Here is a 25,721-nt window from a genome sequence, read left to right on the forward strand (position 1 = left end):
ACATCCAGATTCTGATGGGTGGGCTGACCCGTGACCGGGATGTGGTGGCTCTGCGCAGGTGAGCGCTGGCAGGACACTTCCTGTGGTGAGGAGCGGTGTCACACTGATGGGGACCGTTGGAAGGGTCTCATGGCAGATTTTCCCCTGAAGCGGAGCACCTCCATGGCAGGCACCAGTAGGGACAATGTCCTTCGTGGCCTGAAAGGCCTCCAGTGTGGATGGCACCGCCAGGTGTCAAATGCCTCTGCCGCTTCCTGGGGTGGCGGGCTGATCCTGTAGTGGGCTAGCCCGCTCAGCGGGAGCAGGGGCCTGACCTTCGTCCGGAGGAGAAAAGCTGCCCCTCACAGGTCTTTGCTCCCCTCTGGCCCTTTCCTTCCCTTTACCGGACGCAAGAGAACCTCCACTCCCAGCCTCTCTTTGCTTTCTAGCTGGTACTGGGGAGGGAGATAGAGGCCGGTCCGTAGTCGGTGCCAGTGGCACACTCTGCATCAAGACCACGGTGCTAGGAGCGGAGTCTGATCTGGATGGCTCTGGTGCTGGTGTAAGTGCTGACTCCATGAGAAGTGCTCAGAGGCGAATGTCCCACTCCTTTTTTGGTCCAAGGTTTAAAACTTTTACAAATGCAACACTTGTCACTAATGTGGGTTTCCCCAAGCACTTCAAACAGCTACTGTTGTGGTCATTGACTGGCGTAGGTTTTCTGCAACAGTCACAGGCTTTGGAGTCCCGTCAGGGACTACAAGCTAACTACAGTCAGGGAACTAAAAACTAACAACTTTTCAACAACTATATACATCAAAGTTTACAACGAGCAGTTGAGAGGAGTAAGCTTGCTGAGTTAAGGAGATGTTCCAGCACCATCACTGGTGATAAGAAGCAACTGAGGGTGGGGGGGAGCCAGCAGCGCCCCTTATATTGCGACATACACGAGCCACTCCAGACGGCGCCAGAGCATGTCCCCTACGAATACCACAGAGGGAAAAACTTCCGGCACTAGCGCATGTGGCGAGCACACACACCTACAATGGAATAGACATGAGCAAGCATTGAAGAAGTAGTGAAGTTTACTTAAAGCATAGATCTAAACTGTTCAAAACCAGTTTTATTCAATTTTTGAAAGCAAAAAGTCTATCCTTAATACAGGAAAACAAGAAAACCAGTGATTTGGAAGTCAAGGGGCCAGAGGAAGTTCTGATTTTTTTGTTCTAGCAGTTGGACATTTGGGGGTAGGTGCACGCCTCTTTGCAGAAAACATCACTTGGAATATTTCAGAGCTCAAGGTGAAGTCCATGTGGCCCCCAACAACCAGAGCTTTTCAGAGAGTCCTGGGCTTTGGGGCAGGGCACAGGCACATCCCAAAACTGGGGATCTGCACTGACAACACTCAAAGGTGAACTTAAATTCCTGTATTTCCATCTTCCTATTAGTTACTACGTTAAAATGATCCTTATGAATGCAAAGAACAACAAAGGACTTACCTTATCAAAAGAAGTTTTTTGCTCAGGTGGCGGGAAAGCAGCTTTTTGTTCTGGTGGTTGTGTTGTCGTAGTCTTCAATTGAGCAGTAATAGCCTGAACTTGAGCCATTACAGTATTATCTATGACTGGAGACTGGGGTTTTGGAGGCTGCTGAAAAGTCTGAAGAATCTGCTGAAGCTTAACAGAATAGACATTAAATCAAAATGAGTTTTTCTATTTAAAAAAAAGCAATTTCTGAACTCGTTAACAGAATAAGTTACACAATATTTGTAAGACAGATACAGATATAAAAATGTACACTAGACAGGTGGTTAGTTTTAAGAGGAGGTCAACATACTTGTGTGCAGGTATAGCACTCATTTGTTTACTCTTGATAGTTAGATGGGTACCAGCAATAGATTTGTTGGGCGGGAAGTCACTAGGAAGTAGAAGGAGATTCATACAGACACTCTTGATACGTGTGGCCCTGCTCATCCTCCCCTGAGACAATCAATTATGTTCCTCCTAAAACCAGATTCTCCCTACAAGCCACACCAGAGCTCATTTGTTTAGTTTTTGCACTCTAGCTCCAGTAAAGTTAGTAAAATGGCTGTAAGTGCAGAAGGTGAACAATGCCCTACATGCAATTTATTAGTCACAGGGGTTGTCTGTTGTAGCTGACCAGATGAAAGCATACATACACAGTCATGACAAATATGAGAGAACATTATGAACAGAGTGAATATTTCCATAAGTCCAGGTTGGAAGTTTTGTTTGCTCTAATTCAGAGGAGGATTTACAAATTGAGTAATTCAGGTCAAAAACAAATTCAATGGATTAAGGTGTCTCTACCCTTAAGGGAAATATGGAGTCATCAAGAAAAACTTGATGCTTTGGAAAATCAGGTTAAGTCTAAAAACCTATCAGTGTTAAAAAGGATGAATGTTGGGAGTGAATTCAGAGAGCTTGTTTTGAATATAAAATCTAATCCAACGATTTAGGTAGAGAAAGTTTATATGATTCACAGGCCACCTTCTAGTACTTCAGAAGCAAATGGAAGATTGAGTGATCCTGCTCACTCTGCAAATGTTTGATGAAGGGTGCTAAGTAAAATATAGAAGAGAAAGGGTTTCTGGATAATAAGTGCAATACACTGTTCATTACATTGATAATTTAACTATCTTGATAATTTAACAGTGAGGGTTATTGGAATGTGTCAGTGAATTTTCCACAAAAATATTGACATTACTGGAGGTTTTACCCATAAAGACCATCGACTGTTCAAATAAGTTACCTTAACTCTTAAATTCCATATTTTTAAGGGTTTTATTTGGGAGAAGGGAGGGGTACAGTATTATTATAGATTTTGTATCAAGGCTGTAGAAGCAACGGCTGTAACTAAGTTAGGTGATTTGTGAGAGAATTAAAATTACAATTGTAACGGAAATACAGATAGCTTACCTGTTGTCCTTGTGTTGTCTGAAATAACTGAGCTACAGCTGCAAAGGCATCAGAACTAGGCAATTGTGATACAGTAGGTACTGAATTAGCAGTGACTTGGGTGGGTTCAGATAGAACCTTTGTTGGAGAGGGTGGTGAACCTGCAAGAGAATTACATTGAAAACCAGTCCACTACAATTTAAGGTACTAACAGTCCACGTGTGTAATATAAAATATTCTACCTTCCAATGAAGAGATAATACTCATTACTTTGTAAACTTAGCTATCCCCCTCAAAAGAATTGCTGATGTACATTAAATTCAGCCAAATCAATGCATCTGTAGTCCAGTTTATACCACTGTGAACTAGCCCTGACAACATGATCTAACATTCCTTTAGATATCCCATTTACTATCTAGCACCTGCATGCTCTGTATTCAATGACAAAAAACTACAAATATTGGATCTCATAGGAGGGAGTCCAATGCATGAAACTTTGACCCAATGTTCCATTTATAGTATTACAATATTTTTTAGAGGAGTGGAAGGTGAAAACTTACCTACTGAAATAGCACCAAACATTGCATATCAACACATTTGTAAAATAAGTTCCAATGGCAAAGTTTAAGTTTGTACTATTAAATAATTCTTTCATTCAATGATTTATTCTAGGTTCCTATCCAATGGTTTATTTAAGGAGAAACAAAGTTTTCATGATTCATCCATCTAAGACTGAGCCATGCAGAAACTATTACAGGATCTGTTAGGGCTATATGCCATTTGTTCAAGTGCTTAGTTTCTCTTAAAAATCTCATTTAATCTATTTCTTATGAGCAACTCTTTCCTGGTATATATTTCTTATACTGCTTCAGAAGGAACTAGCAGTAGTACAAGCCAAACTTAATCTTCTATATATGAAGTTCTCTAATGCAAAAACATCTCATACTACTATTTCCAGGAAAGGACACAAATTTACAATGGGTTTAATAAACCTATGTGATCAGTTCAACATATTTTAATATATGCATAGGAATATAAGGAAAATCTAATAGCAAAAGTTATATTTAGGACTTTGGTTTTTTAGTGCCTGCCCTCTGCACTTAATTCTTACACAAATGTTTTAGTAGTAGAAAATAAATTAACAGATACATTTCATCCACAATTCCTACACATTGTAAATATATAAATACATTTTATTGGGAAATGCACTTTTTTTCCCATTGAAATAATATAAACTTCAACCCTTTTATACTTAATGGATACGGTTAAACACTAAGTATCAGGAAAAAAAGTGAGAACTCTAGTAGATTCCTTATTATGGTTCAATACAAAATTAAATACAGTAAAGATATTACTATACTGTTAGTAAGTGGGAAAATGATGCAAATACACCTGCTTCAAAATATCTGAGAGAAAAGGTGGGTGAGGTAATAATCTTTTATTGGAGCAACTTCTATTGGTGAGACAAGCTTCCAAGCTTACACAGAGCTCTTCTTCAGGTCTCGCATTACTGACGTCACCTGTGGGCTGTTAGCCCCGTGGCGGGTAAGGGGGCTCCAGCTGTCAGTGCCCCCCAAAAGTTAAATCAGTGGCAGCACTCCGGGTGAGGACGCGCATCTCTGACAGAGGTAGCATACTGTGGACATGAACCACCACAGTATGTTGACCTAACTTAGGTCAACTCAATTTGTAGTGTAGACAGGGCCTGGGTAAGTTTCCCAGACCTGAAGAAGAGGTCTGTGTAAGCTTGAAAGCTTCTCTATCTCACCAACGGAACTTGGTCCAATAAAAGATATTACCACTTTGTCTCTCTAATATCCTGGGACCAACACAGCTACAACAACATTGCATATCACAATGCCAGACTTATTTCTACGAACCTGTGGATCTGTTGACAGTTTAAATAACTGCAGTGTTGACTTGCAGAAAGGGAAAGCAAACAGTGTTCTGAAAAATTTGTTTTCCCAGAAGGCAAATGCAAGATTAAATGTTTTGTAATGTTTCCAAGAGTGTGATTCTGCTCAGAAAAATTACATCTCAAGACTTGCTCTGTGTGTGTATTCAGTGACACTGCTTGCTTATGGGACAAAAGTAAGTTTACTACTTTTTACTCTTTGCTGGATAGGCTCTGCAGTGCTGACTGAGCTGGATTCTATTCCTGTAATGCACTAACAGAACTGTTTACTGCAGGGACAAATTACTCCCTCTATTACACTTATGAAATCCCTCTGAAATCAGTACGATTGCACAGCTAAATCTGAGGGAAAGGAGTTTGGTCTGCTAGTTACCAGTGGCAGTACAGGAAAAGAAAAAAAATTCAGATCATGGTCACACCTCAGAGTGAGTTTTGCAAGGCTGTCAGGAAGTTACTAGACATAGCAAGTGATGTCTCTGAGCTCTGTTTTTCTGTATGTTTAGGAAAAGTGACAATAGGTGATGTCTTCCTAAGCATTACTGAAAAACATTTCACAGAAATCTTGTGAGCTGACACCATGCCTCACTTATACCAATTTAAACCATGTACAATACTGCACACCATTCAACACCAACCCTGTATTGGGGGCGTCAGAAGTACAAACTGATTATTCAGGATGAGGATGGAGATGTGTGCTGCAGATGGTGGAAGGAGATAGTTCAGAGAAGGCAAAAGATTGAGAAGGGGAACCGGAGAGTGGAGAATAGGTGGGGTGTTGAGTGACAATTATTTTCTTGCATTTTATGGCTTGCACCAATGTGTTATGCAGTCTAAATAACCTTGCCTCAAGATTTTTGTGTTGCAACAAATACTAGTCACTAAAAATATGCTGTGTAGGTAATAATATTTTTATATACTTTAAGGCATGAAGTTTCTCCACTGTAAGATGTTCCATACTTTACTGAACCAGATGCTTAAAAAGGAACATACTGGGAAATAATAAAAAGTCTCACAGATACAAGAAGAAAATTAAGAAGGAAGTCATTTTTAGTGGGAACATTACTATCAACACCCAATAGGTCTATACATACTTAGTTGTATGGAAATATCCAAAGCCATATTAGCTCAAATTTCAATAATTTCCAATAACATATGTATAAATATACAGCAGCAACATTTATTCAGAATGTGTTCAGATTCTTCTATATAATTTTTGTGATAAAAGTGAATTTTGAAGTGTGCTAGTGAACTTGGTTTACAAACATGAGGTACTTTTACCTTAGTGCACCAAATAGTAACAAGTCATTGGTTCCATAACTTTTAATTTACAAGTTGTACTGACATTCATACCTTCATTATTTGTAGCGTTTTCTGCCATCGGGGCTGCGCTACTAGTTCCTGCTGCCATATCCAGGAGAGGCTGAATGATCTCTATTTTAAACACTCCATTTTTCTGCCAAAGGTTCAGGACACGAACTATCTTACTCTGTTCAAATAAAAGAAAGTATTAATATAGAACAAAATATTCCTAATGCACAGGCTCTAAATTTAGTTCTTGCACATAAAGAAATGGGTGACTGGATCAGTGGTCTTGTAGCATGTTCAAGTTTTAGACACAGCTTGATTACTTGTTGCACAGGTTAGCAGGATCCACACTACTGGACCCCCCCCCCCCCTTTTTTTTTTGGATACACCAAGAGAGCTTGTGCCACTCTCTAGCAAACTCCTCTGGCAAACCAAAGGAATAGCAGTGATAGAAAATTAAGAGTTGCATCCAGTCATACGGCCATTCAGGAGAGTTTGATGTGGCCTTTGGAAGAATCCCAGAAGGGGAAGGCAGAGAAGAGCCGAGAAAAAGACAACAAAAATGCAGAAGTGAAGTGGGAAAGTCTGACAAAAGGGAGTGAAAGGAAGTGAAAAGAAAATACTAGAACAGAGTTTTGAAGTGGGGGGGGAGGGAGGGGGACGGAGGGGAGAGGAAGACTATCTGCATTTCTTTCAGCTACCAATCCAATCAACTGCAACAAGTCCCACACGAGAAGGATCCCTGAAAAGTAAATAGTTTTGGTATGGTCTCCAATTGGACAAAGACATGAACACAAAGAACAGAGAACAAGTTAAAAAAGAATTTATCATCATCAGGATCTCCACTGAAGTATTACCTCTAATATTACCACTACCCACACAATGACGACTATGGCATTGCAGTCAAGGCAGAGAACCACCAAATTAGCTTTCATATAAGCAGGAACACACAATTAAGAATTCAGCAATTCAAAACATTCAAGAAGTTTTAGCTATACCTTGTCTTCAGATGGACAGAGATATAAATACTGGAATGTGGCAGTTATATTTTTAGAAAATCTTGGCCCAAAAACATCCTTGTCTGTTCCAAACTGGTGACGAGACTGACGAACAATAGAGTCAATAACATATAATCCAGGGACTTTATATTCTGGTTTGCACTGAAAAGATAGATTGTTCCCAGTTATTGCAGGGTAGCATATACAGTATTAACAGCATAACCACCCTAACGCCCCAATAGGTTTCAGAATCGCTACAAGCAACCTGCACCTTGTACTTAATATTTTCCTGCAGGTCCCAATAGAAAACTTGAATTCTACTATTTACAGTTCTCTTTTTACCAGTACTATAGGGCTGTACAAGGAGCTATGTCTAACACTAGTAAATCTAATAGCAAAATGTGTTCGTAATGTGTACCCTGATAAACAAAGTAGCTAAAATATTTATCTTTGAGAAAGACTGGCATGGCAATACAATTTAAACTTGAGTAAAAACACTTACATAAAGCAAATACTTAAAATATGATTAATCATGAACAATAACTATCTAGGCCTTCCCACTAATTGAAAGACAACCTACAGGAAAAAGAATGAACTGCAGCAAGCCTATTTATACACATGATGCAGCAAAAGTTTTACTATTTAAATCAATTTTATACTAATTAATTTGGGGGGGAGGACAATGTAAGGACTGAAATGAGTTAAGATGATAAATATGTAAGAGAAAGTGGTGCATGAGATATTGATCTTAATAATGCAAAAAGCTAGTTCTGTTGTATGTAATAAAAAAGGTTGGAATAACTTGGAGAAAGCAGGACCACAAACAGTAGATACTGTGAAATGAAAATTGTTTAAATGAGCAAATGTAGAAATCAAGAATGTAAAAAAGAGATGACTTCCATGTATTACATAAGCATTATGTCCTGTAATGTTTCTAAATGTAACTAAAATTAATTGGTGGCAAAGGTAGGGAGGAAGGAGTTACTTTGGGACCTAGGGCAGAATAGAGGAAAGATGTTTGTGTGCCTTTATGTAGTAAAGATTCACTGTCTCCTTTGCTGCCTTAAGAAGCAGGGTCTGGGACCTGAACACAACTCCTCTCTTACTTTCCAATATAGACCACCACCACTGGGACATCAAGCTAACTCTCACTCACTTTTCAGTCTCCTTCCACTAATTTAGAATTAATTAGATGCTTGAAAAAAAGTATTTATCTTTCTGATGTTGCCTTTTTTCATTCGGCATATATTGCCATTTCTTCCTGTTTGTCTAATGGAACTTAAATTAACATGCCTGTTGGTCTACTTTTGTGGACGGTGATGTATTTAACCTATTTTTTAAGTTTCCAGGCACCAGGGTGTGTAAGTTACATTTTCTGGAAACATCAATCATAACGGTAGTAGTAAAAAAAGACACAATCAACTTGAAAAATTAGAAGAATTTGCGTTTCAAGCACTATATCTATCCTTAAATCCCACTGACGATTTCTGTGGTTTTACAATCACACTTTTTTTTTTTTTTTTTTTTTCAATCTCCTGATGCTGTATGAAAGACTCACATGAACAGAGGGAAATGATTGACTATATACAAATTGCTGTCAAATGCACAAAGAAAAAAAAAACGCTGAAAAAAGTTCTCTAAAAATAGAGTTTTTTTCTGATTTTTTAGTACAGTAAGTAGCCTTAGGTAATACTTGTAGTATTACTACAGTAACTCCTAACTTAACGTTGTAGTTATGTTCCTGAAAAATGGGATTTAAGCGAAACGATGTTAAGTAAATCCACTTTCCCCATAAGAATTAATGTAAATGAGGGGGTTAGATTGCAGGGAAATTTTTTTCACCAGACAAAAGACTATTATATACACACACATACACACCACACAGTATAAGTTTTAAACAATTTAATACTGGTACACAGTGATGATGATTGTGAAGCTTGGTTGAGGTGGAGGAATCAGAGGGTGGGATATTGCCCAGGGGATGCCTTACTGCTAAATGATGAACTAGCAATTGGCTGAGCCCTCAAGGGTTAACTCTCACACTCTACAAGGTAGCAGGAATGGAGGGAGGGGAGACAGCATCACAGACAGAAACAGAGACACACACCCCTGTAAGTAAGCTGACCATACTCTTAAGTACACTGCCTTGTTAATTAGATCAGCTTGCTGAGACCGCAGCTGCTTCCAGCAAGCTCCCTCCGTCTTGAGCCCTGTCGTGTGTCCCCCCTGCCCTATGGAAGATGGGGTAAGTGGGGTGCAGGAGCAGGGAAGAGGGGGACACTAATCAGCCCCCCTCTTCCTCCTCCCCCCCCCGCCCCCGCACAACAATCAGGAGTCTCGGGGAGCAGCTCCAAGGCAGAGGGCAGGAGCAGCACATGGCAGTGGGGGGAGGGACACAGCTGAACTGCCGGCAACTGATAGCCTGCTGGGCAGCTGCTGCACAGGGAACTTAGGAGAGCGGGGAGCTGATGGGGGGCTGCTGGTCCACCCTGGTTCCAAGCCACCACCAGCTAGCTGCAACGGGCTGCTCTTCCTGCAAGCAGTGGACAAAGCAGACCGCTGCCAAACGATGTTAGAAGGGAGCATTGCACAACTTTAAACGAGCATGTTCCCTAATTGATCAGCAACATAACAATTAAACAACATTAACCGGGACGACTTTAAGTGAGGAGCTACTGTAGTTAATAAAAAATAGTGATAGAGCTGTGGATGTTTAAATGCCCAGGATCCCATTAAGTAAATATTAAAAATACTATAAAAAGCACTTACCTTTTTGATAAACTTCTCTACTATCTGTACTACATGCTTGTAGAGCTGGAAAAGAGATGTGATCTATTTAATCAGTGATGTACGATTTCAGAGGTATTTTAATTTTTTGTACATATTAACAATTAGGAAAACAAATATATTCTAGTGTGTGATGCACTTCATCTCAAACATTCCTTAAAAAGTTTTCATGGATAAAACTGACCTTGCCATTGGAAGCATCTCACATCACATATACATAACATGAAGGCAGTACTATTGTGACAACTACTTTTTCCTGTTTTTAATTTTTTTTTTTAAATTTGATGCGATGGGATGTAGTTACATGTTACAACATTTTGATTTTATCATATACAAATCATAACAAGACTGTAAACCATAGCATCAGAAAATGTCATTTTCTTAAAAACAAGTTGGTGTTACCGTTTTGCAGAGATACTGGCAGCATAACCCAAGATAAAGAACGTTCACTCACTTTCCTTTGGGGGAAAAAACCCTCCAAAAGTCAAACAAAAGAAATCTTTACCAAGCTATAAAATTTTAGAAATCATGTAAAAGATATGCATTTTTTAGAAATCAAGTACAATCCAAAGATAATGCTACTGGTATGGTCTGAATTTGTGGTTTATTTCTGTTTTTCTTTACCTTAATAGCTTTAATGGCAGCTTTAGTAATGAGAATCATCTTTGCTCGGGAGATAGGAGGTTTCATCTCCATGAGTGAAAAGAGCTAAACAGAGAAAATAAACATTAAAAAAAATTCTGAAAGAAGCAAGCAAGTCAGTCAACATAACAATCAATGCAGGTTCTTGGCAACGGTCATGCAACCAAGATTGTGTTATAACAAGGCCTGAAATCAAGAGATCAGCCACTTCAACAATGCAATTACTGACTTGAAAGCCAATGTCTGAAGTTGTACAATCAATGTCAGGTTTTTTTGTTTGTTTGTTTTTAAAGCCCCATCCATGGATTTAGCGGCTGTTGTCAGAAGATTTCATCTGTGTCTGACTTACCAGTTATGAAACTAGGTACACATTAATTCCCAAATTCTAAACTATTTCATGGAAACGATCTGAAACCAAGAGAATAAACTGTAGTTTGACTTAAAGTTATTTAACCTGATCATCATCAGTTTGAGCCTGAGCTTGCAGTTTATACTTCTATACTACTCCGGAGTCCAAAAAAAAGGTTTTCCCATGAGCACAAACTTTTAACCATTGAAACCATCACAAACCAATATCCCATCTCTTATTCATCCTGTTACATATAGGTATAGCAGCATATATGCTAAATACCTCCATTAAACATTCTTGCAATAGTAAGGGTGAAATACTACCACAGAAACTAACTGCATCAATTGCTTTGGAAATTTTCATACACTGAACTACTCTTCATGCTAATATTACCCAGAGGGGAAGTTATTTATAAGTTCCTCAGAAATGAGGGCCAAGATTTTCAAAAGTAATTACTGAGTTTGGATGACCAATGTGAGGCATCTCGAGAGCCTGATTTACAGGATTAACTAATTTATTCAAATATAATCTAAGCACAACATTTCTGTTTTAAGTACATTAGAAGCGTCAGTGTTATTCTATTACCACCACCATTAAAGACAAAAAAAGGCCTGACAGTGTCAAATTTCTTTAAATACCTATTTTAAAATTAATTTTAACTGTAATGGGTTTGTAAATTCTAAGAAAATGCATTAGTACCCAAAATGTTCTGTAAATTTGGGGAAGATACACTGTATTCCCCATGCATAATAAAACAGGGATTCAAACTACTACAAGGACAAAATCAACTCAACCTTAAAATGTGGATCTACAACTGGCACCTCTATAATTTAACAGCACCTGATGTGTGAAAGGTTAAAAACGTAATGGAACCGTTTTCTCTTAGAGTCAAGGTATTTAACAAACACACACACAGTACTCTACCTCTTCAAGGTGATGAGCATTACCCTGAAAGGCAGAGTAGTAGTATCTCAATTTTGTATAGAGGGAAATTTATAAACCCAGATTAAGCCTGGGTCTACACTAAAAACTTATATCAGTATAACCACATTGCTCATGGGTGTGGAAAATCCACACCCCAGAGCAACATAGTTATACCAATCTAACTCCCAGCGTAGACAGCGCTATGTTGATGGGAGAGCTTCTACCATTGATACAGCTACTGCCTCTCGGGGAGCTGAAATACCTGCGCCGATGGGAGAAACTCTCCTGTTGGCGTATGCAGGTAGCATCTTCAATAAGCGCTACAGCTATGTCACTGCAGCGCTGTAAGTGTAGACAAGCCCCAAGTGATTTGAACAAGACTATAAAGCAAGTAACAGATCCAGGAGAGGAAGTTCAAGCATCTTCTCTCCTTGTTGGCACAGAAGGGGTGAAGCTGCACTCCTCCCCACCCTCACCCACCACCTAATCACAGTAGAATTCTCCCACTGCCCACACAGTAGTACTTCAGCGTCTATAACACTGACTCTTCAGACTGCTGAGGACAGTGAAGCCCTAGAGACAACCACTGTTCAGGTGGGTAGAAACAGAAGAGAGAAGAAAAACAACCAACAGCTACTTCACACCAGCACTAAACTGTGTTGCTTTTGCTAATAACTATACTGAAGTCTATATACACATAGATCATCTATGTCACCTCAAAGAATAATTCACTAGAAAGACTATACCATCAAAGTTGCCCCAACATCTTATGAGATGGCTGGCTCTGATACAGTTTCTATTTTCTACTGAGCACTTCTGACAGCACATCCCTGATCCAAAAGCTCCTTCCCTCCTGCCTGTCGTCCTCTCCCAGGCCCCACTGCAATACATAAATAAATAAATAAATAAATAAATCATGGTACTGAGTCTGAGTCCAAGTCAGCTGGCTCAGGCTAAAAATAGAAGTGTAGATGTTTGGGCTTGCTGGAGCCCAGGCTCTCAGTTCCTCCCCCTCGTGGGGTCTCAAAGCCTGAGCTCCAGCCCAAGTCCGAACATCTACACTGCAATTTTACAACCCCACAGCCTGAGCCCAAGTCAGCCAATACAGACTGTGCCATGCGCTTTTTTACTGGAGCATAGACATACCCTCTGAGGAAATGCCACTCTTGCTCCTCCTCCAACCTAAGAAGAGGTGCACCACCACTTTTCATACTCCCCCTTTTAGCTCCTGCTCTCTGTCATTAAGTCTATTTCTAGATCTCCCAGTCTATTAAAATGAATGTTTGCTGCTCCTTCCCTACACTGCCCTTGTTATTTGAAGGCATGTCTACAGTATCCCAGAGTTCAGACTAAGGGGATATGAATGTCAGAGCACACCAAAGTGCTGCACTCTAACTCCCCCGTCTGTACACAAACTTATAAGGTCTTGAATTTGGACGTCCACACAGATAAATTATAGCACAGCACTCTGGTGTGCCCTGCTAGTCACATCCCCTTAGTATGAACTGTGGGGCAATGCAGACAGGCCCTAAGTTGCTGCTTACTATGGGCAGAAGTATGTAATTGACATGATTCTTGTAATTGAAAAGCCTGCAAGTCTCAAAATATCCTATACACATGGGAGAGTTCAAGGTAAAAAATACAGCTATATTTCAAAAAGAAAGAAAATAAATGAGCTATTATATAAAATGATTCTATTCCTCAGGGCTGTGTAATACAGGCATCAGGGCCTAGGAAATACCAGTTAAAAAGGCCTAATACCAGGATCCTCATCTCCAATAAGAACCCATTAGCCAAACACAACAAAGGAACGGAGAATTCTCTTTTGGACAGTTTAACCCAAAATAGAATTGTAGCCACCATATTAGCCCTTTTTTTCTAGTATAATTGTTAGTCTGAGATCCTGGTAAGATGTTTAATAGCCCATTTCAGAGGATGTCAGATTAAACAGATTTCTCCTCTCTTTTCAATTACTAAGGGAAAGAAAAAACAAAAGGAAATAGGTTTAGTTAAATAACAAAATTATGGACTAAATACTTGTAGCCACAGAAAACAACCACCAAGCTTTCAGCATAGTTACCAAAACAAAAAAAACCAACATTGGCAGTAATTAAATACAGGAAGAATAAACAAGTACATGCTTGTTTCCTTAACTAGATTCCTAGTCCAGAAAGTATTTTTCTTTCAACAGCATCTTCCTTCAGGAGCTAGTAGCCCAGTAACATAGAGGAGCCAGCCACCACATACAGCTGTTGAATCCATTCTCTCTGTGTTATCATCAACCCTTTGAGACAGATAATTTTTAACCCAGGAGTTTGGCTAACCCTTCCACACAAGGCAAATTCCAGCTCCAGATTGGCTTTAACCAGTCAACATTTCAAACCAATAGATACATTCCAAGCTAGCATCCATCTCTGGCTGCCGGGAAGGATTAGTATGGCTAACAAAACATTTCATGCCACCTGCTAGTTAGCTTCACACAATGAATGTGTTCCTTCCCTTTATCATTTTGAAGCTCAATCTCTTTTTTGCTAAATTATTACACATTCCTTCTTTGAAGTCACTGTTGGGTAAACAAAGAGAATGCCAACACTGATTCTCCTGAATGTCAACATAAAAATATTGAAAGACAAAGTAACCATTAGCATGGAGATTTCTAAATTGTGATCCTCACACCTGCCCTTCCTGGTAGAACATAAGAGCAGATTCTACTCCCTTGATGCAGCTGTGGCCAGGAGGCTGACAGAAGGAAAGAAGAGTACAAGGAGCCATGTTGTATAAAGGAGCCACCTCTTTCTTCCCATAGACTAAGGAGGAGTTCTTCCAGCCGAGAAAGCAACCAATCTCCTATCATGAGTGCAAAAGAAGCCTGTGTCAAGGCACTGTCCTCAGGAACAGCAGTTATTTCAGGAGTGTAATAAAAAAAACAAGGAACTCTGGGAGTGCAGAAGGTAGTCATGGACCCAGGAGGAGGTAGGAGCCAGGCCTGAAGATCAGGAGACTGCTTCTAGAGTCTGATACGATACAGCTAGGAACCAGCGAAGGATCCAAGGAGCAGGCAAGCACCCAGCAGGTAGGAAGTGGGAAACCAAATACGAAGAAGTGTATGAGGTAGGAGTTGATAACATGGGGCCATTATCTAAGGAGCAAGAGAAGCAGGAATTGAGGCCTAGTAAAATAATCCACGAGAAAGAAAGAAATGAACAAGGGCCTTGAGGAAAGCAGGGCTGGGCACAGGACTTGGGAATACTGCCTGTGTTGCTGCAGATAGCACTTCCCAAGCAACAACAGCATGAACAGAGTGAAAGTGATGAGGATACCACAAGCAATATTCCCAAAGGGGACTCTGAAAATGCATACATGGGGAAATTGGGGGTGGAAAGATATGGATCAAATTTAAATGCAAGTCTAAATTAATGAAGACAAGCTATTTAAAAAACTGCACCTACAATTTGTAACTAGCCCTTGGGATGGAATAAACAAAAATCTGTTTCCTTCCCTAACAATTTTCACATACCCCATTAAAATAAACGCTGTGATTTGCAATTTTAGAATTGATTGTGATTGCTAAACTGTGGAAGTTAAATAAAAAAGTGGCAAAACCATGTTTTGAAGAAAAAAATCAAATTGTGTCTTTACCAACCTTGTTAGTACCCCCTTAAATTTGTTTTGGTGTAAAATCTCACTGTTACAACAGGGATATGTTACAATAAGGTTTATGTCCTTTCCACATATGAGAGTGGGAATGTCCTGCTAAACTTTGGATCTTTTGTTATATACACTGAACCCAAATCAGGGTACATGCAGAAAAGTTATATTGTCACAAATCAGTAGAGAAGAGCATCATTCCAATAAAATTACCTATAAGAAATGTCAAATTTCTCAATTTGAAAAGTGTCTTAAAATTCAACATCTTAATCATTTTAAGAAACAGCACTTGGATAACCATGTAAAAACTGAAGTTCTTACTTTTTATGGCAATGAATATTTGATAAAATTAACCAAAAAGACACCAATTTAAAGCTTTAGAGAGTACTTTAAATTGACTACTTCATAACAGGGATCTTTCCCTATAATCCTCTCCCCCAGGCAACTGGACCTAAAACAGTAGATTTTCCTCCTTCCTCACTCTGCAGTGGAGCCAATCATATTCTATGTGGATCACACTTTAGGTTTCATAGCTGCTCCCCAACCCCATCCACAGCTACTGACCTCATGGACTAAAGAAATGAAAGGTGGAGCCAAACCCCTCTCAGCATGTTCCATTTCCTCCCCTTTCCCCATGGTTGCTTGGAGCCACAGATACTCAGTTTGACAAATCAAAGCCACACCTCGAATCAAGCTGAGGCACTGGGGAGGGAACGGAGTAACAAAAAAATACCCCCGTCATCTAGGATGTTAATAAAAAAAAAAGTCAAGGTGAAGACGGAAGTAAAATGAAGCTGCTTTATTTTAAAAAGGGATACTGTCAGCCTGAAGACTATGGAGGGTTGAAGTATTATAGTCCTGCTTCTGAATTCTGCTGATTTCAGTGTTTTAAAAATATGTGTTTCTCTCTCCCATTTTATTGTGGGGGCGTTTCGCACAATAGGGAAAACTGACTATGTACAAATGCTGTCAAATCCATGAAGTAAAAAGCTGAAAAGAAAATTTCTCTAACCTTTCACTTATTAGTAGTCTTAATTGTTACCAGTAACAATAGTAGGAAAAGAATGTGATTTTTATTTTGCACAGTCTCAAATACTATCCCCAAATTAGAGTTTAACAGGAAATTCCAAAACTTATTTAAATTTGAAAGTCAGTGTGTGGTGGGAGTACAGCAAGCATGAGAGCCTTTTTACAGACAAGTGAAATTAAAGCCCTGCTTTTCTTTTTTACTGCTACTTCTGCAACCTACTGTGCTATGAAAATGAAAGCAATATTAATATTAAATAGCTTACTGAACTTAAACCAGCTGAACGTAAAGTACTTAAATTCATATGCAATCCTGCATACTCTTCCTTAAACTGTTAGCAAATAAAGTGTTCGGTAAAACCAATGCTCACAAAGTTTAGAAGGAGAAGAGTTACCACCTCATTTTCCAGGCTAATAAATACAACCAAACAAGAGGAACCAAACTTATGAACATTACTGGACTTTTAATAGATAATGTCAAACGGGCAACAGTCATACTGACTAACTTACAAATGTCAATATATGTGCAAAAGGAGGAAATAATGTAGGGAATTATGGAGAATGGACTAGATGACCTACCAGGTCTTTCCTAGCTCAGCGTAAAAGCTGTCCAGGCTCACATCCAAAGCTTGAAAAAAGTACCCGACAAATTTTCCCTCATAACAAAGTATACAAGAATTGCATTAATTTCATTCTGCAACTTATTTTGAGGACCTACTATGTTTGGAAGCAGCAGAGGAGCAGTGTTCTAAGACAAAGGATGAAAAAGAATTTTTTTACATGTGGCCTGATCTTAGAACCCCAAGGAAAAAGTCCAACTCTGTACATAGCAGATCCCAAAAAGAGCAGCAAAACAAAACGGAAGAATTCTGTCAGCTTCCCTCTGCCAAAAACTGTCTTTTGCCGACAAAACTGTGGAGCTATACACACCGCAATACCACTTTTGGTGACAAAACTCTTCACTTTTGGCGACAAAATAAAACCACCTCGATGAGAGAAAGTTTTTTTCAGAAAAGTTAAAGTAACAAAGCATCAGTGTACACGCTGCCATTATGTCGACATAACTGGCCTCCCCCAGTATCCCACAATGCCTGCCGTGACTGCTCTGCTCATTGTTTTGAACTCGGCTGCCCTGCAGACATGATGTGCCACTCGTCTTTCAAAATTCTGGAAGCTTTGACATTTCTCAGTGTGGGAGCTCACAGAGCAGCTCAGGAGGCTGTGGGAGAACTAAGAAGGAATCAGAACCATTAATGTGGAATGGTGGGGCTTGTCTACACTGGCAATTTACAGCGCTGCAACTTTCTGTCTCGGGGCGTGAAGAAACAGGTGACTAAAGCCCACAGTTAAGTCAAAAACATGAAGACCTGGGAGAAGGGTCGGAATCTGGGGGGAGCATGGGCTGTTATGGTAGAAATAAGGGAGACACAAGACAGAACTGGGAGTTGGGGGGAAATCAAATTGGTATCTTAGATGTCTGTATACTAATGCGAGAAGTATGGGGAATAAGCAGGAAGAACTCGAAATACTATTAAATAAACACAACTATGACATAGTTGGCATCACGGAGACTCAGTGGGACAATATGTATGACTGGAATATTGGTATAGCTTGCTCAGGAAGGACATGCAGGGAAAAAAGGGAGGATGTGTTGCCTTATATATTAAAAATGTATACACTTGGACTGAGGTTGAGATAGAAATAGGAGACAGACTTGTTGAAAGTCTCTGGGTAAGGATAAAAGGGGTAAAAACAAGGGTGCTGTCATGGTAGTGGTCTACTACAGACCACCAAACCAGGAAGAAGAGGTGGATGAAGCTTTTTTTAAACAACTAACACAATCATCCAAAGCACAGGACTTGGTGTTGGGGGACTTCAACTACTCAAACATCTGTTGGGAAAATAACACAGCAGGGCACAGATTATCCAGTAAGTTCTTGGAAGGTATTGGAGACAATTTTTTATTACAAAAGATGGAGAAAGCTACTGGGGAGAGGCTGTTCTAGATTTGATTTTGACAAATAGGGAGGAACTGGTTGAGAATTTGAAAGTGGAAGGCAACTTGGGTGAAAGTGATCATGAAACGGTAGAGTTCATGATTCTAAGGAATGGTAGGAGGGAGAACAGCACAATAAAGACAATGGATTTCGAGAAGGCAAACTTTTGCAAACTCAGGGAGTGGGTAGGTAAAATCCCATGGGAAGCAAGTCTAAGGGGAAAAACAACTGATGATAGTTGGCAGTTTCTCAAAGAGACATTATTAAGGGCACAAGAGCAAACTATCTCACTGCGTAGGAAAGATAGGAAGTATGGCAAGAGACCACACTGGCTTAACCAGGAGATCTTCAATTATCTAAAACTCAAAAAAGAGTCCTACAAAAAGTGGAAACTCGGTCAAACTACAAAGAATGAATATAAACAAATAACACAAGTAAGTAGGGACAAAATCAGAAAAGCCAAGGCACAAAACAAGATCAAACTAGCTAGGGACATAAAAGGAACGAAGAAAAGATTCTACAAATATGTTAGAAGCAAGAGGAAGACCAAGGACAGAGTAGGTCGTTACTCAATGAGGGGGGAAAGAGAGTAACAGAAAATGTGGAAATGGCAAAGGTGCTTAATAATGTCTTTCTTTCAGTTTTCACCAAGAAGGTTGGTGGCAATTGGACGTCTAACATAGTGAATGTCAGTGAAAATGAGGTAGGATCAGAGTCTAAAATAAGGAAAGAACAAGTCAAAAATTACTTAGACAAGTTAGATGTCTTCAAATCAACAGGGCCTGATGAAATGCATCCTAGAATACTCAAGGAGACATCTGACTGAGGAGACATCTGAGCCATTAGCAATTATCTTTGAAAAGTCATGGAAGACGGAAGACGTTCCAGAAGACTGGAAAAGGGCAAATATAGTGCCCATTTATAAAAAGGGAAATAAGGACAACCCGGGGAATTACAGACCAATCAGCTTAATTTCTGTACCCAGAAAGATAATGACGCAAATAATTAAGCAATCAATTTGCAAACACCTAAAAGATAATAAGGTGATAAATAACAGTCTGCATGGATTTGTCAAGATCATATCAAACCAACCTGATAGCTTTCTTTGACAGGGTAACAAGCCTTATAGATGGGGGGAAGCGGTAGATGTAGAAAGAGGTGAAAACATTATCTTGACTTTAGTAAGGCCTTTGATACTGTCTCACATGACCTTCTCATAAACAAACTGGAGAAATACAACCTAGATGAAGCTACTATAAGGTAAGTGCATAACTGGTTGGAAAATCGTTCCCAGAGAGTAGTTATCAGTGGTTCACAGTCATGCTGGAAGGGCATAACTAGTGGGGTCCTGCAGGGATCGGTTCTGGGTCCGGTTCTGTTCATGCGGCCAGCAAGCCCCTCGCAGCCTCCCCACCCTCCCCCAGTGTTTATCAGAGCGGCGGCCGGACGTGCACCGGAAGCAGGGCAGGCTCCCTGCCTGCCTGCCCTGCCCCCACACCACTCCGGGAAGAGGCTGGAATGTGGGGAAGGGGAGGGCGGAGGGGCTATATGTTTCTGTTGCTTTAGGCAGCGCCCCCAGCAGCTCCCATTGGCCAGGAACAGGGATCCACGGCCAATGGGAGCAGCTGGAGGCGGTGCCTCAAGCAACAGAAACACACAGCCCCCCCGCCACCCCCTTCCCCACGATCCCCGGCCAATGTGAGCAGCTGGAGGTGGTGCCTCAAGCAACAGAAACACACAGCCCCTTCACCCCCCCCTTCCCCACGTTCCAGCCTCTTGCGGGGGCAGGGCAGGCAGGCAGGGAGCCTGCCCTGCCCCTGGTCCACGCCAGGCCAGATCCTGCCCCACCAAACCCCTCCTACAGCCGAACCCCCTGCCCTGAGCCCCCTGCCGCACCCTGTACCCCGACCCCCTGCCTCAACCCTCCTGCATCCCAACCCACTGCCCTGAGCCCCATGCCGCACCCCAACCCCCTGCCGTACCCTGCACCCCTCCTGCACCCTGACCCCCTGCCGCACCTTGTACCCCAACCCCCTCCCCTGAACCCCCTGCCATACCCTGCACTCCTCTTGCACACCAACCCACTGCCCTGAGCCCCCTGCTGCACCCCACACTCCTCTTGCACCCCAACCCACTGCCCTGATCCCCCTGCTGCATCCCACACTCTTGCACCCCGACCCCCTGCCCTGAACCCCTGCCGCACCCTGCACCCTGACCCCTTGCTGTACCCCTCACTCCTCCTGCACCCCACACTCCAACTCCCTGCCCTGAGCCCCCACCACACTTCACACCCCTCCTGCACCCCCTGGGGGCAGGGAGGGGGCAGAGTTGGGGTGGGGATTTCGGGGAAGGGGTTGGAATGGGGGCAGGGAAGGGGTGGGAAGAGGTGGGGCCTCATGGAAGAGGTGGAATGGGGGCGGGGCAGAGGGCAGCAGGGGGAGGAGGTGTCAGTAATGCGGCCCTTGGGCCAATGTACTAGTCCTCATAGTCATTTGAGTTTGAGACCCCTGGTCTAGGTAATACTTAGTCCTGCCTTGAGTGCAGGGGACTGGACTAGATGACCTCTCGAGGTCCCTTCCAGTTCTATGATTCTAAGAGCTGCTAGTGTGGATGCGCTCTGCCAACATAAGGAGCACAGATAGTGTGGACATGCAACAGTGGTTTAATTAAAGCAGCATAACTTTTATTGATAACTCCACAGTGTAGACAAGGCTTAAACACCAGCAGCTGACCTTTGTCAACAAGATACTGCCTTTGAACCCTCGACCCCCAACTTTGATATTGACTACTGGCTACTAAGTTTCTGGTGATTTTTTCCAAGCCTTGTTTAGGGTCAAGAGAAAATAGTCCAATATATTATAGATATATTCAGCAGACTATCAAAGAATGTTCCTAAGTGAGTCTAAGTTTTCCAACAAACACGTTGAAGAAAATTTCTCCAAAAGCAGGTCTTCCATAGTCCATGTATACTGCCACTTACCCGCAAATTCCAAATCACCTTCTCTAGCACAAGGAAGTTTTAATTTAAGGCAACTCATCAAGGAAATATAATGAAGCAGACTTTGAAAGTGTTTTCCCCACACACACAAGTACATCAACTACAACATAATATCAAAGAGCAAGGAAGTAGGGGACAATTCCAGAAACAATGATAAAGATAGACCACTTTTTTTAAATTTTGACAAGGAACAACAGCGGCAGAAATACCAAGAATACCCATATGAAGTTAGGGCAAAGGATAGTGGTAAACTCTGAAAGTTTTTAAACTGAAGTTTGCAAAGACAAGAAAAAAAGTATATTTGGGGCTGGGCATGATCTTTAAAAAATACAAGTACCACATAACACCTGTATCTTTTGGGAAATACCAAATGTGAGAAATAATTATACATTTTGCGATACTACTGAACAGAACACTGTTCAGGTTCAGTAGCTTCCACCAGTATTAAATACCATGGCACACAAACATGAAGCTGTGAAGGTTTGCAAACTGCTTTAAGGAGCTCAAACAATTAGACCTCTTTTTCTGAAAAGTGGGTGTGTCTGATGTGACAAGTCTCAAACTTCCGAGTTAATAGTTCTTCACATCAATATCAGTTACTTAATTGGCCAGCAGCAAATGCTGAAAACTGGGCATCTAAGACTAAGAAGAATGTCTTTCTACATACACAGTCAGGGCCTGACTTTCAAAGGAAGCGAGCACACACAACTCCACTGAAGTGAATGAGCAATATATGCATTGAGCACCTCTGAAAAATCTTTACCTTTAGTAATAAAATCAACCTACTACATTACATCTTATCAGGTGCTGAGACATTAAAGCAGGGGTAGGCAACCTAAGGAATGCGTGCCAAAGGCGGCACGCGAGCTGATTTTCAGTGGCACTCACACTGCGTGGGTCCTGGCCACCGGTCTGGGGGGCTCTGCATTTTAATTTTAAATGAAGCTTCTTAAACATTTTAAAAACCTTATTTACTTTACATACAACAATAGGTTAATTATATATTATAGACTTATAGAAAGACCTTCTAAAAACGTTAAAATGTATTACTGGCACGCGAAACCTTAAATCAGAGTGAATAAATGAAGACTCGGCACACCACCTCTGAAAGGTTGCCGACCCCTGCATTAAAGTATGTGTTCCTATACAGTACTATGCTGTTGCTTGCTTGACTGCTTGTACAGACTTGTTCTAAACATATAAATAAAAAGGCTTCATAAAAATTAGCACATAAGGAATCCAAGAACAGATTTTTTTTCTACAAGTGTGTTGAATACATTTGAATTACAGTTAGAAATATTTTTCACTAACAATATTATAGGTTATTCAAATACAATTTTAGATATCTGCTCATATGCCTATGCAAAATTAATGGAATATTTGCAGGAAGGGATGGAGGAGGAAGGAAAGAAGAAAACAAAATACTTATGCTACCAAAGCACCAGTAATACTACTGGATTATCAGACTGAAAAGGTCTAGCAGCTACAGATAGACATAAAAAATGAATGGGTCCAGGGTCTACCTGCTGGCTAGAAGCCTGGTCCTTACCCTACCACAAATCCCCAGAGCTACTGAGAAAAGAGAAATGTTGGAATTCCTACAAAATTTCTGCTCTTGGGCTGTGGCTCAGAGGATCCATCATTAGTGTCAGCCTCTGATATGTGAATTGTGACGCTTAGCAACTACTAGCTGCTGCCAAGGGTAAGAGACCATCATAAACTGCACAGTTGTCAGTTTATGTTCTTTGGAAGATGAAGCCACAGCCTAATTTGTCCAGAGATAAATCAAGGGTAGTCTAGCATACATGAGACTTAGTCCACTGAAGTATTCCTGCTGACTAGAAGGATAAACTCACAAAGTTAGGAGTCCATTTGGCGCAAACTTCTTTATAAACACTTTCAAATGGAAATGAAAAAGTATGTGGGGGAAGATTTAGTTTTGGTATGAACTACTTAGTTCAGTAGCCCAAAACCTGAAACATTATCTGCCTACTAAGATCAATTTATTAATTTATTTCTACCTTCATAAATCTCCTACTCCCCTTGAAGGTTGCTTCTCTTCATTTCCCCATTTTTTTTTACTTCTGCTAGTCTCTGACAGGATCCTCCACCTTTCTTGTTCTCTGTCTCTTGTTCAGAAGGAATGTGATCCTTCAGGATCACACTGATACTGCTCCTTCAGTTGCTCTGAAGTGGCCACTAAAGCAATGCAAAGCACCTTCCTTACCCCAGAAGATGAATTTGCTGCTGCTGCAATAATCTCAGTCCTGGTAGTACAGTAAATGAAGGACCAAGCTTAATCCCAAATTCTGATGTACTGCAACGATCATACCCTTCTAACTGCATATATTTACTCCTCCTCTTCCCTCAATGTACATCCACTGCTGCTGCTTACACACTCAGAATAACCCCTAAGGATATCTGGAGAGTCACACTGGCATGATCCCAGGCTATGCCTACACAGTGCCATAGTGCGGACTACAGGGGCACGAACTGCAGAGTGCACCAGAGTTGTGCTTTAACTGCCCCATGTGGATGCTACTGCTGCAAACTAAAAAGTACCTAGTTCACATTAAGATACTCTTTGGTGTACTCTGCAATTCACACCGCTATAGTCTGCACTGAGATGCAGTGTAGACAAGCCCCTAGCCTGTTTCACTCTACTGCCCCTGCAGACATGGGAAACATGCTTTCTGCAGGAGCAACAAAGGCATGACCTTCAATTGCCTTTTGAACCAAGATGGCCAGGAGAGAGAAACAGCAATGTTAGTCTTTCCTCCTAGCATCAGAGATTGGTAACTGTGCCTCTCCTGCTCTTCCATACAACAAAGTATAAAATAACTAGGACTGCATCAGTTTCCATATACCACTGCACTAGCCGGGGAAATATTGTGCAAGATCTCTCAGAGAATTCTCTTAATATGGCCTAGGGGGAACAGAACACAGGAAACCCATGTTTCTGTACCAAGTTTAAAACCTTGAACGCAGACATAAATCACTGACAAAACCTTTGTCAACATGAAACTAAGGTTGCCTGGTGTATATCATGCCTTTTCAGAATGCCAGGTTCAGCAAAAAACCAGAAAATAAAGCATTAAGGTGCTTCAAACTCAAACTTTTGAAAAGTGGGAAATACAGAGATTAGGCACACACCTACATAACCTGAACTCTGCTTTCTCTGAGTGATGCCCCAATATGCCCATAACACATTCATGGTACCTAACAGGAGCTACATACATCTGCTCTACATTTAGAGACATAGCTTACCCTACAGAAAGAACACTTCATCTGCTAAAATCTATAACCCCTTCTCTCTTATGCAAAAGATGCCATGTAACATTCCTTTAATTAAATCCACAGATCACACTCATCTCCCACCAGCCTGTGCCCTGCTACTGACAGAATCTACATGACTCAATACTTGAAAGGAGGAATATCGGATCTCTCAGGGTATACATGCATCTCTTTCCTTTGCACTGATACCCTACTACAAGGGCACAGCCCTCCACATCCTCTCATATCACAATCACAGCTCTTCCAAACTACTCCAATTAATCCCTCCACTATTCAGTACAGCTACACCTAACACAATGAATGCAGCTGAAATGCATGCAGGTAATTCCCAGAAGCTATTGCCAGCACAAAGGAGGGGAGAGTTAAAGTTGTGGTAGTCCTTACTTACTTCCTGCTTTTCAGAAGTCTGAGTTTGAAATACTTGGTTTTCACATGTTTGAGTTTTGCTGAACTTGACTTTCTTGAAAGACACAATACATCACTGGGCAACCTTAACTCTATGTTAATTAAGTTTTTTGCCAGTGAATTTTCTAGTTTTTTCAACAGAAAGAAAGAAAAACAAACAGAAAGATGTGTCACTGGTAAGGGTTGATGGTCATTTAGGCAATTGTATTTATCATGTAGGTTTGCTGTAGGGATGCTACTGTGGCCAGGTAAGGATAGTACCTAGTTCTTACATGGCACTTTTCATCAGTAGATCTCAACACCACTTTCCTAAGAGGATAATGTCATTATCCCCATTGTACAGATGGGGAAACTGACACACTGAGAAATTACGTGAGTTGGCCAACATCACCCCTACCACTTTGTTATTGCGGAATAGGAATAATGGTCATGCTCTAAAATGTTTGGAGTGTGTAATTGCTAACAGGGACGGTGAAAGAAGTCTCACACATGTTATATGCCCCCCAAAGTTGAGTTTTATTACACAGTGGTTACAG

The 25,721-nt window shown here is 40.9% G+C and overlaps 1 protein-coding gene across 2 annotated transcripts in view; it reads right to left on the minus strand.

Annotated features, from left to right (window-relative positions):
• SCAF4 (SR-related CTD associated factor 4) overlaps positions 1 to 25,721 on the minus strand; it is a 74,601-nt gene that overhangs the window by 44,209 nt on the left and 4,671 nt on the right. For both annotated transcript variants that reach the window (XM_054047972.1, XM_054047964.1), the window contains exons 2-7: positions 10,527 to 10,610; positions 9,885 to 9,929; positions 7,116 to 7,277; positions 6,163 to 6,298; positions 2,919 to 3,058; positions 1,479 to 1,655 (exon numbers count right to left, since the gene is read on the minus strand). In XM_054047972.1, the coding sequence (XP_053903947.1) occupies positions 1,479 to 1,655; positions 2,919 to 3,058; positions 6,163 to 6,298; positions 7,116 to 7,277; positions 9,885 to 9,929; positions 10,527 to 10,610 (744 nt within the window). The remainder of the gene's footprint in view (positions 1 to 1,478; positions 1,656 to 2,918; positions 3,059 to 6,162; positions 6,299 to 7,115; positions 7,278 to 9,884; positions 9,930 to 10,526; positions 10,611 to 25,721) is intronic.

The sequence above is a fragment of the Malaclemys terrapin genome, chromosome 1 (genome assembly GCF_027887155.1).
Source record: "Malaclemys terrapin pileata isolate rMalTer1 chromosome 1, rMalTer1.hap1, whole genome shotgun sequence".
Taxonomy (NCBI): Eukaryota; Metazoa; Chordata; order Testudines; family Emydidae; genus Malaclemys; species Malaclemys terrapin.